The 14984-nt window shown below is 44.2% G+C and overlaps 1 protein-coding gene across 1 annotated transcript; it reads left to right on the top strand.

The window, feature by feature from the left end:
- Positions 1-2994: 2994 nt before the first annotated feature.
- TOP3B (DNA topoisomerase III beta) lies at positions 2995-14395 on the top strand. The gene is made up of 17 exons (XM_071445428.1): positions 2995-3331; positions 3996-4127; positions 4347-4453; positions 4870-4944; positions 5868-6064; positions 6699-6855; positions 7931-8044; positions 8946-9036; positions 9304-9458; positions 9633-9738; positions 10072-10218; positions 10600-10773; positions 11597-11725; positions 11914-12063; positions 12478-12578; positions 12820-13021; positions 13874-14395. The coding sequence occupies exons 1-17, from the start codon at positions 3262-3264 to the stop codon at positions 14353-14355; spliced, it is 2589 nt and encodes an 862-aa protein (XP_071301529.1). The 5' UTR covers positions 2995-3261; the 3' UTR covers positions 14356-14395.
- The last annotated feature ends 589 nt before the right edge of the window (positions 14396-14984 follow it).

Below are 14984 nucleotides of genomic sequence, written 5' to 3'. Positions count from 1 at the left end.
GAAAAACTTGGGAGTCAAAAAGGCAGCAGGACTGGTGAGGCTGAAGTGCCCACAGTGTGCAAAGTGCTTAACCAGAATGGTGGTTTCTTAATTTGACAAACTTACCAAGTTGATGTAAACCAAAATGCTAATTATTTAAACCTAGAAACTTTCTTTATTTTCTTTGAGAAAACCACAGCAGAGTCTGCTTATTTGGGGGTTTCATTGTTCTGCCCTGTTGGGTACAGCTGGAGAGACTTCAGATCTTCAAAGGAAAAGTGGAGGAACACCAGCCAGAGCTGGATGAAGTAAGGATGGGTTGTCAGTGGTCCTGGAGGAAGCCTGCCCCAGCTCTGTGAACAGCTGCAGTGTTGGCAAACACGGACTCTTCTCGCTGGAGTTTCTCATGTGGAAATGAGGGTGCTTGGCATGGGGCTGGGGGGTCTTTTTGGAGCCTTTTCAGTATGGTACCTGTGCCTTCTGAGTACCGGGCGGCCAAGCCTGGGCTGGCAGTAGCACAGAGCCTCTGCGAGGAGTGAGCGAGGCTCCGCGGGGCTCCCCGGGCTGGCGCGGCGGGCGGGAGCCCATCCCCGGGGAAACGCTGCGGCTCGGAGCGGAGCGAGAGCGCCGGGGCTGAGCCGGGGCAGCGGCGTGAGGGGCGGCAGCGGTGGGATGGGTGACAGTAGTGGCAGCGGTAGGATGGGTGGCGGAGGTGGCAGCGGTAGGATGGGTGACAGAGGTGGCAGCGGTGGCAGCGGTAGGATGGGTGGCAGAGGTGTCAGCGGTAGGATGGGTTGCAGCGGTGACAGTGGTGACAGTGGTGGTAGCGCGGGTCCCCGCCCGTCCCCGCCGAGCGCGGCCGCGCCCCGGGGCCCTTGGGCGGCTCCTGCGGCGGCAGCGCCCCCCAGCGGCCGGCCCGGCCCGCTCCCGGTGCGGTCCCGCTCTGTCCCGGTCCCTCCCGCGCTGCCGGGGCTGGCGCAGCTCCGTGTCGGAGGGCTCGGAATGGGGTGAGGCTTTCCGGACAATTTTCAAAGCGCTTCAAGCCACTGTGTGACCTGGTGGCCCCGCGGGGCTCGTGGGTGTCCGGCCGCGGGATCCCTTCAAGCCGGGGGAGCCTCTGTGCGGCCGCAGGGAGCAGCCACACGGGTCTGTGCCAGCCCAGGGGAACACGGGGACTCCGAGCGCCCGGAGTCCCTCGGCCACGTGGGGGAGAGTCCCGACCGTGCTTTACCGGGTGAACGCAAGTTGAAATTTCATGTTTCGTTGAGCATTCAAAGAAAAAAGGAAGGTTGGATTTTGTAGAGGGCTTTTACCAGAGGAAATTAAAAAATATGTATCTGACATATCTGAAGACTTGGTTTTAACTTGCATCCTGATTGTTCCAGATGTTCCCCAGATGTCAAAGGGAACCAGGCATTGAAACAGCAAAACACATTTGTTTTAATACGCTCTAACTTTAGTATTGACAAAGAATTAAAAAGCCTGAGTTTGTTTTGATTTTTCCTTTCACTAACAACTTCAATGTCTATTAATTGTCTACTAATCAAACGGAAGGTGAATTAGTTCCTTTTTATTTCAGACAGCATGAGGTTGATATACATCTTGATCCTGGCTGCTTCCCAATCTCTTCTCTTTGGGTTTGTATGGTACTGAGCAGCTCTGGGAAAAGTGCTATAAACATTGGCAACGATCGATGCGCAGCCACAGGGGTAAAAATAGAGAGCTGAGCTCTTCCACAAAGTGCGTATAAAATCCATCAACTTGGGGCTTCCCTCTTTAGCTCTCCTCTTGACAGATTTCAGGATGTGTGGAAGAATTGAAAGCTACAGGACAGGTTGGAAACATCTTCAGCCCACTGACCAAATCTCCTTAACAGGGCCCAGCATCCCCGGGAAGCAACAGACAGGGCAAAGAGTCCCTCCACGACTTGAGGAAAGGAGCTGCAGCTCCCAGGGGCAAAATCCCCTGGGGCAGCCCTTGCCTTCTCTCTGGGCAAAGGTGGGATGAGGGAAGTGTGTGCTTCTGCCTGGCCTGAACCTTCTCTTCCCACTGTCTTTTCTCTTTGTATTTCTGCCTAAGTGAGACATCAACATTTAACTAAAATTTAATGTGTAAAAAATGCACTTTTTCAAGAATCATTCAATATTGTTTCCATTATCTCATTGGGGTGCAAGGGAACCAGGTGCTCTTAAGACTCCTAAGGTGGATTTATTGTATTTAAGGAGATGCTGTCGATGTCCGACACTCTTTGTAGTGTGTCTGGTCTACGGAAACTGGAACCTGAGTGACAGACTGGGCACGGGCACAGCGGTCCGTGTCACTGGAACAGAGCAGATACAATTTGTGTGCGTGTTCTCTTAGAGGGGTTTGGGGATTCATGTTCTGTGCACGTGTGTGGCTGAAGGAGAGGGGCATCTGTGCACCGTACGGCACTGTACCAGCGCATCCCGCGGCACAGCTTTGCACACGGGCTTCCGAAGGAAGGGGTGGCCGTGCGTTGTGCCCATGTCCTTGTGCAGGGCACCGCGAGTGACCCGAGCTGCGGCCGTGCCCAGCCCCGGGCCCAGCCCGGCCCCGTCGCCGGGAGCACGGGGGGTCGCGCCGCCCTGCGCCGCCAGGGGGCGCTGGAGCGCGCGGGCGCCAGCCCCGGGAAGGGTCTGAGTGTGAGTGCCTGTATGTATATATATATATATATATATATATATATATATATATATATATATAAATAAATAAACATATATAAAAATATGTGTGTGTGTCCATGTGTGTGTGTACATATATGTCTGTGTGTGTGTCCTGTGTCCGCACATGTGCCTCTGTGTGTGTGTCCTGTGTCCGCACATGTGCCTGTGTGTGTGTGTGTCCTGTGTCCGCACATGTGCTTCGGTGTGTGTGTCCGTGTGTCCGCACATGTGCCTCTGTGTGTGTGTATGGTGTGTATGTCTGTGTGTCCCGCGCCCGCCCGCGCCGCCGCAGCCCTGCGGAGCCGCCCGCGCCTTCCGGCGCCGTGACCCGGCAGTGACGCGGCCATGGCCGCCCGCTGAGGCGCGGAGCGCGGCCGAGCCGGCGGAGCGGGGCGGGCGGCGGCTCCTCGGCGTTGGCGCTGTGTGCTCGGCGCTCGAGTGGAAGCGGGTGCGGCCGTGCCCCTCGGCCCGGGGCTGCGGGTGCCGCCGTGCCCCGGAGCGGGCGGGCTGAGCCGCGCTCCGTCCCCTCAGGCGCGGGAGCCGCCGAGCCCCAGCTCCGCCGGGCCGCCCCCGCGGCTCCGCGCCGCAGCGGCCGAAGATGAGGACCGTGCTCATGGTGGCGGAGAAGCCGTCCCTGGCGCAGTCCATCGCCAAGATCCTCTCCAGAGGTAGGGGAGGCGGGCGGGTGCCCGTGCCCGGTGCTGAGCCGGCGGCACCGGGAGCTCTCCCGGCACGGCCGGGGCACGGGGATGTGTGTGAGCTGCCGGGGTTGCTGTCAGTGCTGTGAGGGTGAGAAACGCCCTGGGCAGCGGCTTGGTTGTCTTGGAGCCGGAGCCTCCTAGGAACGGTGGCTTCGGACAGGTTCATAAAAGAACGGGATGTCCCATCACGTTCAGATTTGTATGGATCCCTGTTTAATCCAAGAATAAAGGAATCTAGTTTCAATATTTTGTGTAGCTCTAGAGTGCCTTAGAGGATACGGTGTCTGGAAAGTGCCGACCAAGTAGCAAGTTGGTGTTCTGAGATTTTTGAAGTTAAAGTTTCGTAAATCTGGAAAATAAAAGAAATTGATTGTGTGTGATCTAGAAAAGTAGCTGTATTTTTATAAGGTATCATGGTGGGAGGGAAAGGCTGGTGGAGATAATGGATAGTTTAATTTGAAGATGAAATATACTTTAAGAAAGCCCTGAATTGATACTTAATGAAATAAAAGTTTGATCAATGAGTAGCTTAAGATCTAAGGAAAGGGGGATGTAATTTCACACAAAACAATTTGTTTCACTAGCTGGGGTTTTTTTTACCTCATTAATATTTGTGATCCTGTTTTCACAGGGAACATGTCCTCCCGAAAGGGACTCAACGGTGCCTGCTCTGTGCACGAGTACACCGGGTCCTTCATAGGACAGAGTGCCCACTTCAAGATGACATCGGTGTGTGGTCACGTCATGACTTTGGATTTCATAGGTATTTGCCTGCTCATCAGATGCTTTAACTAATATGGTTTGTAGAGCTGCCAGGTCCTTCAGAAACAGCTAAGAGGTTCCTTGGTATACAGTAAAGCAAGATGTGTTAGTGTAGAAAATTTTCCATATAAATTTTGAAAGCCAAGTGTTTTGCAAAGTATAGCTGTTTGTTTTATAAATATTTCTTCAGAGCTCCACTTGATATACTTTTGCTTTTCAGGAAAATATAACAGCTGGGACAAAGTGGATCCAGCAGAACTTTTTAGCAAAGCTCCCACAGAAAAGAAAGAAGCTAATCCCAAACTGACCATGGTGAAGTTTTTACAGGTATTCTTTCTTAGGAGTAGTATTTAGAGTTATCATTTTCTATGTTCCTAGATAGGAATTCCTCCAGGGAGTAGCGCTTTGTCACAGTTAGATCTATTTTATTAACATAGTAGAAATAATTTTTTTTTTGCTTGTTCTTACACTGTCGGAAATCTTTGTTAAATTTACTTTTCCCATTGCCTTTAGAGTTTTTTGACAGTTCATATCCTGCTTCTCAGAAATGGAGCATTGGATGCAAGCTTAGCTTTAACAGCCAGTGCAAGGCACAGCTTATAAATGCCTTCTTTAAAATAAGTCTGTGTTGGTTACTGCTCACACTTCACACACCTGCTGAAACCAGAAAAAGAAATATATAGGTAGGGAGGGGGGAGGTGTTTTTTTGAGCTGCTGAAGAACTGTGCTAATTTTTCTCACAGGTGGAGGGAAGAGGCTGTGATTGTATTGTCTTGTGGTTGGATTGTGATAAGGAAGGAGAAAACATCTGTTTTGAAGTAAGGTTTCCATTTTTTAAGACTCACAATACCATGATATATGTCTGACAAGACTATTAATGCATTATTTTATGAGTATGCAGTATAATTCAAACTAAAGTTGAATGAAGTTTTAAAGGCATAGAGGGCCTTGGTGGAAAAACTCACACGCTTTGAACTCTGTAAGATATCGGTTAAAGAGTATAAATAAATTTCAGAGGTGTTGCTCATCTCAGAAGAACAATAAGGCCTCTTAAATGTTAGAGCATTCCAGTGCTTCAAGAACTGGTCTTATTCCACAGCTGGAGTAGTTATTTTTATGTCCTTATAAAACTTCATCTCTGTTATCTTTTGTTTATTAAGCAGTTAGATGCCTTAGAGCACAGAAGCTGCTTGCAAGTGTAGGCATACTGCAGAAATTTGGCCTCTGCACGTAAAGCATAGAACAAAAATTTTGCTAAGATTTTTTTTAACATCCTATTCCCAGAAGTCTACATGAAGAGCATTTGTTTGGAGCTTTTCTTTAGAGTAAAGAAACACATTTTATGAAGTGATTGTTGTAAGTTCTTTACATACCCCTGTATCATTACTTGTGCCTTAGCAATGAGTAGAATAAACCCAGATAGACACTGGTACATATTCACCAAAAGGTGCTGCATCTGCACTGGTAAATGTCTTTGCCCTTAGCCAAAAATACTGATTTGCTCCCAGCAGTTGCTGTATAGTAAATAAACCCTTCAGTTTTGTTAATTCTTCATATGCTTTTGAGTGGATGGACAAATACTGCTCTGGCATATCAGCTAATGCATTGGCATGACATCTTGCTGACTTAAAAAAGTAGTGACACAGAAAAAAATATTTTGTGGAGAGTGTTTTTTTTTATCTTTAGAGAGAAAGCCTTTATCTTTCAAATCCTCTTTAAGTATGCTTCTGATTTTCCTTAGGTTCTTGATGCTGTTCTTCCTGTCATGAACAAGCCTCGTGGCACGGAGCGGACGATTTACAGAGCTAAGTTCAGTTCCATCACCGACACCGACATCTGCAACGCCATGAATCACCTGGGAGAGCCCAACCGCAACGAGGCCCTGTCCGTGGATGCCCGCCAGGAGCTGGACCTGAGGATTGGCTGTGCCTTCACAAGGTGACAGCACAGCCCGCAGACAGAGCCTGCAGGTTTTGGAAAGGTTCAGGAGGGGCTCTGTGCCCTCGTGTTTTAACCCCAGCCCAGCCCCACACAGCCACTCACTGGGGTGGAGGAGAGTTCTGGATGGGTAGAAGTAGGAAAAGTCATGGCTTGAGAGAAAGACAGTTTAATAGGTAAACAAAAGCTGCACAAGCAAAGCAAAATGAGGAATTAATTCACCGCTTCTCAGGGGCAGGGAGTTGTTCAGCCATCCCCAGGAAAGCTGGGCTCCATCACACATTATGTTTACTTGGGAAAACAAATGCCATCACCTCAAGTGTTCCCCCCCTTCCTCCTTGTTCCCCTAGCTTTATATGCTGACCATGATGTCATATGATCTGGAATATTCCTTTGGTTATTCAGCTGGGATCAGCTGTCCTGGCTGTGTGCCCTCCCAGCTCCTTGTGAGGAAAATTATTATGCCTTAATTAGCTGTAATTTCTCAAAATGCTCTTTTTCTAATGCCTGAATGATTTTATAGATTACTCATATTTTGTGCATGTATGATGACAAAAACTTCTGCTTTTCATGGGAATGAGAATATTAATGTGTACATTTCTCATTGTTTTTTTCCCCCTTGCCTTTCTCTTAGGTTCCAGACTAAGTATTTTCAGGGAAAATATGGGAATTTAGACAGCTCCCTTATCTCCTTTGGGCCATGTCAGACCCCAACACTTGGATTCTGTGTTGAGAGGCATGACAAAATCCAGTCATTTAAGCCTGAGACTTACTGGGTGTTGCAAGCTAAAGTAAGTTTTACAGTACTTATTTTACAAAAGAAATGCATTTGTATTTTGTTCATTCATAATTTCTTAGCTGCTGACAAGAATTCACAATGCCTATAGTTTACTCATGTGTTCTCATTCTGTTCACATGTGTGTCACCACTCTCAAGAACAGATTCCAGGATGTCAGTTTTGCATTAGAGTGCTTATTGTCTGCTGCTTATAAGAGTTCTTCAGTGCTAATCATCTAAGCTTAGATTCTGCCAAAAAAACTACTTAAAATGGTGCTCTTTTGTTCCCTGGGGTCCTTGGACTGACTGTTGTTAATTTGAATCCAGGAATTAATTAGCCTGCCAACAAACATTGGCATTGCTGAGTATTGGAATTTTAAAGCAAATAAAATGCTCATTGTGTTAATTGGCAATTGAGTCCTCAGAGTACTTTGGCAGCTTGGAGTGGTTTTACAGCCTCGCTGCTGTCCAGGCTCTGGGAGCAAACCAACAGGGTTTTATGGTTTGTGATCACAAGGATTTTTAAGCAAATGAGGGATTCGTGGTAAAAAGTTGCCATTTTTGTATTTTAAAAGTAAAAAAAAAGGTGAAATCTAGCATCTGCTGTCATCTGTTGTTATGTGTCTTGTGTGTCATGCTAGGAAACACTTGGTGCTGTTTACAGAGGGGTTTGTGCTCTCTCATGTTGGTCACTTCATACTAATTTTTGTACATGGGGCTGAAAACATGACCTAGTTACAGTTTAATACAAAAGATTGAAATCAAAATGGTAAACTTTGAATTTCTGCCTATTTCAGTCTTTACTGTTCCCAGCACTAAACAAGAACAGTATTTCAGTTCAATCAGGAATAGCTCTGGTCATTCCCCAGACCCCAGAACTCCAAGTGCTCCATCCTTCACAAAAGCCCCCCCAAAAAAGAGTAAAATTACAAGAGCACTGGTGTCCTGGGGTGGGTTTGTCCTAAACTTGTCCTAACAAATCCTCTGTGTCCTCGGATTTGCTTGCTGGACTCTTGTTGGGAATATGCATTCTCACACTTGTAGGAGTAAAGTTGATGGGAATTATATTTTTTTTTTTTTGTCCAATAGGTGAACCCTGAAAAAGAAAGTTCTCTCACTTTGGATTGGGATAGAGTGAGGGTGTTTGATCGTGAGGTTGCTCAAATGTTCCTGAACATAACAAAGATGGCAAAAGAAGCAAAGGTAAGAATATTTACCAAGTGCCAGTAGATCCATATTTCATTGAAAGGAAATACAATTTAATATTTCATTTGCTGTTTATTGAGGCTATTGGTTGTTTTTTTAAAGAGTGTAGAATATCTATGTTTTGGTTTTTATTTCGTTCAGCTTTATGTAAATGAGAGTAAAAGGCAAGAGATTTTTTTATTGTAGATTGTACTGTGCTGGTGTGGTCATCTCAGCAGAAGCCTCTTCTTAGTATTGACTTTGGGAATGCTCATCACTCATGATAGGAACTCTTCATTACTAAACCTGCTAGGAAATACTGTTCAGATGTCTCCAAGCAGACCTCTTATTTCCCATGAGACATGGAATAAATTGGAATTTAATTATGTGTAGGGCAATATTCCTGCAGTTAAATATTTAATTATGTGTATGGTACAGTCTTTATAGCCAATTAACTTATACTCTGCTCTGTTCAATACTTGTTTGACACTATGTTTGGATTTAAGTGCTTTAGACATCAAGGTTCAAAGACTGCTTGAAGCTTTTAAAAATCTACATTCTTATAGTTAGGACTGTTGCTTGGAATGAGCACTAAATCCTTGTAGCACTGAAAGTAGGAGCTGCTGAGGTAAGTGGGAGTAAGGACAGCAATAAGCTGCCTTGCTGTGTTCCCAGTTAGTTACAGACCTGATCTAGTCCTGGCACAAAGGGACTTTCAGACTTTAATTTTAGAACTAGATAAAATTATCTCCAGTCATATTTTCTGAAGTAAAAATATACTGGTGGTTACTGTTTTAAGAGAACAAAGCAGATATTATAAGAATAGACAATGGTAGATATGATACATATTTATAGACATTATTAAAATTATGCATTTACCAAATGTCAGAAGTTTTACTGTGAAAATGCTCTTTTCTAGGTGGAATCTGTAAGTAAAAAAGAGAAGGTGAAGCAGAGACCACTGGCTCTGAATACAGTAGAAATGCTTCGAGTGGCCAGTGCTGCTTTAGGTAGGTACAAAAGTTCAGATTTTCACACCGTTTTAAAGCAAGTATTTTGGCTTCTCAAACAAAACAAATAATGCATCATTTTGGGCAAAGAGTCAATTTTAGAAAGCTGCTTGTCAAAAGTGAAATGTTTGACAAGATCAAGGTCAATCATGTGGAAAGGACAAATCATAATTTATTTAAATACTTGGGTAAGGTGTACATCCAGGTGCAGCAAACCATAATCACAGGGATGTGGATATGATTTTTGTTTTCTCCTGTCCCTCTCAGGAATGGGTCCCCAACATGCCATGCAAATAGCAGAACGTCTGTACACTCAGGGCTACATCAGCTACCCTCGAACAGAAACTACCCATTATCCAGAAAACTTTGACCTGAAAGGATGTTTGAGACAACAAGCCAATAACCCTTACTGGGCAGAAACTGTGAGTACATGAAGCAAAAGCTGTACTATCATTCTCTAGTCTGTTTCAGACTAGATCTTGCTTGGTGTACTATGACCTGTAGGCCTTCAGAAACTTTAAATATCTCTAGTTTCTTTTATTTATGTTGTATTGTTATGGATTTGATGTGAGTAATCCATTTCTTCCTTCACCCAGGTAAAAGTATTGCTATCAGAAGGCATCAATCGTCCAAGGAAAGGCCATGATGCAGGAGACCATCCTCCCATCACCCCAATGAGAGCTGCAACAGAAGCAGAATTAGGTACAAGCAAATTCAGTAGTACTGGGACACTGTGTGAGGAATTCAGTCCCTTGAGATGTAAGGTGCCAGTTTCAAAATCACTGAGTTGCAACAAAAAGTAAAATTATTTGAATGGCAAGAAGTGAAGAGAGAGCAAACTTGATCCTCACTGAAACTTCTGGTGGCAGTGAAGTTCAGAGCTGCTCCAGCAATTGATCCTTGGGACTATAGTACTGCCAAGAAGAAGAAAACAACTTAATACCTACATTTCTAGGAGAAATTTGTCCCAGAATAGTAGCTCCCAAGTAGTGAAGTTTGATTGTATTTGGTGGCTGAGGTGTTGTTTCTCCCCAGGTGGAGACGGGTGGCGACTGTACGAGTACATCACCCGGCACTTCATTGCCACTGTCAGTGCTGACTGCAAGTACCTACAAACCACCATCTCCTTCAGTATTGGCCCTGAAAGATTTACCTGTGTTGGAAAGGTGGTAACTTCACCAGGTAAGACAAATCAGAAGAAAGTATTAGCTGCAGAATATTTTTTTTCCTCATTAATACACTGAATGGATATAAAAGTGAAGCTCTGGGGACAATTGCAATTGTGAAGACTTTTTTGAGCTCTCAAAACCAGAGACCAAATTTTATCCTAATTTTCATACTTCAGTTATGATAAAAAAGTGTTATTTTTCATGTAGTAGTCTCAAAGATTTAATGCCACATTTGCCAGTGTGAAGACCAGTCTTTTTACAAACAGTAAATGCCTTTTAGGGGATAAATTACACAAAGGCAGAAGTTTTTTCTTGGGCCTCTGTAAAAACAATGCAGCAGCACTACTGAGACTTTTATGGTAAACTGGCAAGTTGTTTGTTTCTTTACTTACAGGGTTCACAGAAATTATGCCATGGCACAGCATCCCGTTAGAAGAGAGCCTTCCCCACTGTGAGAAAGGAGATCTTTTTCCAATTGGTGAAATAAAGTTGCTGGAAAAGCAAACCAGCCCTCCTGATTACCTGACAGAAGCAGAACTGATCACTCTGATGGAAAAGCATGGCATTGGTAGGAGCTTGCATAATTTCCGTTGTTCTGCAGTACATCCACCAAGAGTGCAGAGTCTGAGTCACTCCTCTGCACTGTCTGTGTCAGTGATGAGCTCTCAGTGTTCATTTGGATATGTACAGTGATCATCCCTTTCCCTTGAAACCACCATGCCCATAGCTCCCCTCAGCAGATGGTAGATTGTTTCTTCCCCCACGTTCCTTTCCCTTTCTTATCCTTATTTTGAACAGTTTCTGGTTTCTGGCCAAACATTTCTGGCCAAAGCAGTATCCTTTCATAACACATCCCTGTCACTTCTCTGTCAGAAAGAGCTGATGTGTGGAAGGAAGCACCTCCTCATTCTTAGGAATGATTTCTTGTCTTCACAGCTTGCTTTAGCTTTGCTCTCTTCAGTAATCCTTCTGTATCTTATTATACAATCTACCACAATTCTACTTTCCTTTATCAGTCTGACTTGTTTCTTTTAATGGATTTTCATGAATTTGCCCTGTCAGAGCAAACACAGGCTCTTAGTCTACTGTGTTTTTCCAGAGTAAATAACTGTGAGAATAGGTGTCTTCCCAATAGTAATTCCTTGGAAGAGATGAAAGGATTACGGTTAAACCGTATGTTTCAGACTTACCAGGATTGCAAAGGAACATCAGAGTTACTAGACAGGGAGAAGTTTTGCACTGGAAGTTGGGTAACAGTAAGAAGGTATCTGAATTTAAGTAGTCTTAGGAGCCCTGTAATCTGACATTAAACCAGAGAAGCCAGAAAGAAGTCATTTGTTGAAAACTCTTTTTTGTTCAGGGTGGATATATTGTTTTCCTTTGTGTGGCAGGAACTGATGCCAGCATTCCAGTCCACATTAACAACATTTGCCAGCGAAACTATGTCACAGTGGAGAGTGGTCGGAGACTAAAGCCTACAAACCTTGGCATTGTTCTGGTTCATGGTTATTACAAAATAGGTCAGTTAAATGCTCTTCCCTTTCCCTCCTCTTCCCTTCCTTTCTCTTTACTATATCAAAGGCTGATGTCAATGTCTAAGTAACATTTCTGTCTCAAATAATGCTTATTTTGATGTCAGTTTATGTATGAATGGTTTCCTACCTCCATTTTTGACCTTTTATTGCTGCTGTCTCTGGTTTCCTGTTAGATGCAGAACTGGTTCTTCCTACAATCCGCAGTGCTGTAGAGAAGCAACTCAACTTAATAGCTCTGGGTAAAGCAAATTATCATCAGGTCTTGGAGCACACCCTTGACATTTTCAAAAGGAAATTTCACTATTTTGTGGATTCTATTGCAGGTAAAACTTTCTACATGTGAAGTTCCCTACAAGTACTTAGTTGTTGCATAGAAAATACTTATATATTAGGCTCCTTTCAGAGGTTTAGTCTTTCTGAAAAGTTGTGACAGGACTGGAAGTTTCCAGTCAAATTAATTTGCTCTCCAAAGGGACTGAATCATGTCTCCAGAACTCTGCTTCAAGTTTATTTTGTGCCTGTGCAGTGGTGATTTTTTGAAAACTTGAGATTAGCTGAATCAGTATGTTTGTGCATGCTCAGTGCAAAATGCTTTATATTTGTCTTTGTAGACAAGGAGGAACATTGTGAGTAAAATATTTTCATTCTCACTTCTTCACAGGCCTAGAGGTGATTTTGTGCAAAGTTTCCTCTTAAGAACTAGAATTCTAATCTAAGTGTGATTATTCCTTTTGCAGGAATGGATGAACTGATGGAAGTGTCGTTTTCACCCTTGGCTGCCACAGGCAAACCCCTTTCCCGCTGTGGTAAATGCCATCGATTCATGAAGTACATTCAGGTCAGTTTACCTCATACTTGGAACTGGAATTTCACTTGCTGGGGGGCATTGAGTATAAACTTCTTTTCTATTATTTAACTTCAGTTTAAATGTGGTCATCACGAGTTCCTTTCTAAAACAAAAAGGCTGATATGGTTTTGCCTTGGGGAACAAACCAAAGAGCAGCTCCAGCTGGGTTTACCACAAGTTTTAAGCTCTGTTCACCCTGCAGTTGCTCAGGAGATTTGTGTTCTGTTTCCAGGCCAAGCCAAGTCGCCTGCACTGCTCTCACTGTGATGACACCTACAGCCTCCCCCAGAATGGTACCATTAAACTCTACAAGGAGTTACGTTGTCCCCTGGATGACTTTGAGCTGGTGCTGTGGTCATCTGGATCCAGAGGAAAGAGCTATCCACTATGTCCATACTGTTACAACCATCCTCCCTTCAGGGACATGAAAAAAGGTAGGAGTTGTGCAAACATGCAGGTATCATCCTTACTTGAAATAGATTAGGTACAGTCAATACAATATACTTTTTAGGAGTTTTAAAATCAGTGTTGCTTAGTATAAGGTGCTGTTCCCTTTAGGTTCTAGATACCTAAAATTCATGTTAAACTTACTGACCAAAATGTATTAGTTAACAAATTTTTGAAGGGGTTTTTTTCATAGAAGAAGTAAGAAAATAATTTACCTGCATGCGCTGTAGGTGACCTTCACAACACTCAGCATGCAGTGAAAGACACCAAGATACTGATGCCTTGCAAATTTGGGTAGTCTTGGATAGGAGTATAAACAAAGACCAGGTCTTGGGAATGTTCTGATAGAGATAAATGATGTGTTAAAAGCTGTTGAAGGATATAAGAAGAGGTAGACTTTGCAGTTAGTTTGGTGACTGTGGGACTGAGAATTAAAGTAGTGCACTGAAGCTTTTCAGCATCTTTTTATTACCATCTTTTAATTAAAAATATCTTGGACTAACAGTGAGTAGTTCAAGTATAAAATAACAGTTAGGCAGGAGCCATACATTTAATTGAAAATGTAATGAGTTTTCATCACTAATCTGTCTAAACTGCCTGTACTGTACAGTGGCAGTATATGGCAGTTCTGAAAACCATTATAGGAAAATTTTTCAGAAGGGGATTATTCTGAAACTGTGAAGAGGCAAGTTGCCATTTTGGGAGCAGTTCCATTCTTCAGTGATTTAGAAAATCTACAGTATACTCAAGTGTCTCTGGCTTCTGTGTCTCACTTCCTTCAAACTGGGTAGTGTGAGTAGTGAGATAAAGGGTGGTGTGGTTTCACTCTTCTTCCCCAGGAATGGGCTGTAATGAGTGCACCCACCCCACGTGCCAGCATTCCCTTAGCATGCTTGGAATTGGGCAGTGTGTGGAGTGTGAGAACGGGGTTCTGGTGCTGGACTCGACCTCGGGCCCCAAGTGGAAGATGGCCTGCAACAAATGCAACGTGGTCGTGCACTTCTTCGAGAACGCCCACAAGGTGCGGGTGTCGCCCGAGACGTGCGACTTGTGTGAGGCGGCGCTCGTGGACGTGGATTTTAACAAAGCCAAATCTCCCCTGCCTGGTGATGAGACCCAGCACTCAGGCTGTGTGTTCTGTGACCCCGTGTTTCAGGACCTGGTGGAGCTGAAACACGCGGCCATGAGGCACCCCATGCACCGTGGGGGACAGGGCAAGAGGCAAGGGCGGGGAAGGGGCAAAGGCCGGAGACCTGGAGGAAGGCTCAACCCAAAGAAACCCAAGGACAAAATGGCAGCTCTGGCTGCTTACTTTGTATAATGGCTACACAACAGGAAAATAAACTTCTTATAAAAATGTGTTTCTCTTTGAGTTCATTTTTAAGGATCTTTGATGTTTCACTGCTTTCCTGTTCTTAGAACAGTTAAACACCTTAGGTTGCTCCCAAAACAAACTATTCTGGGTGATCTGTCAGTAACTGAGTAAGCCTTTAATTGGGAATCATTGATACAATTAGAGCTCAAAAATAATAGGGAGACTCAAGAAGTCTGCTTGGACTGTTAACTGTGGCTAATAGAAAGGAAATGGAATGTGTCTCTTCTGACATTTCTGGGGCCTTTGTCAGCAATGCAAGTGCCAGGAATATAACAACTGATTAAAATCAGTGTTATGCTGGCATAGTCTTTAAGTGTGGCATGAGACTTGCTTCATCTGACTTTGAATCTTCAAAAATAATAAATGATTAGTAGGTGTCAGGTTTTTAAATTACATCTGCAGGAGCAAGAGCACTGCTTTAAGTCTGTCACTCTGCTGCATAAGTGAATAATGCCAACAGACATACAAAGTGGAAATTATAAATGTGAAGGGGAATATCTGCCTTGAGCAGTGATTCCCAAATTATGGCCTGCACAGACAAGTTACTATCTCACAGTTAACGGGGCCCAGTGAAA

The sequence above is a fragment of the Agelaius tricolor genome, unplaced genomic scaffold (genome assembly GCF_023055355.1).
Source record: "Agelaius tricolor isolate 1412-34295 unplaced genomic scaffold, bAgeTri1.0.p SCAF_20, whole genome shotgun sequence".
NCBI lineage: Eukaryota > Metazoa > Chordata > Aves > Passeriformes > Icteridae > Agelaius > Agelaius tricolor.
This window is presented reverse-complemented; position numbering and strand designations above follow the sequence as displayed.

What these genes read in the sequence shown, in the direction of transcription:
- TOP3B (XM_071445428.1), top strand. Translation starts at nt 3,262, where the DNA reads ATGAGGACCGTGCTCATGGTGGCGGAGAAGCCGTCCCTGGCGCAGTCC. An exon ending in CCATGGTGAAGTTTTTACAG is followed by an intron (nt 4,454 to 4,869) that starts GTATTCTTTCTT and finishes TTTTTCTCACAG; the next exon opens with GTGGAGGGAAGAGGCTGTGA. An exon ending in TCATGGTTATTACAAAATAG is followed by an intron (nt 11,726 to 11,913) that starts GTCAGTTAAATG and finishes GTTTCCTGTTAG; the next exon opens with ATGCAGAACTGGTTCTTCCT.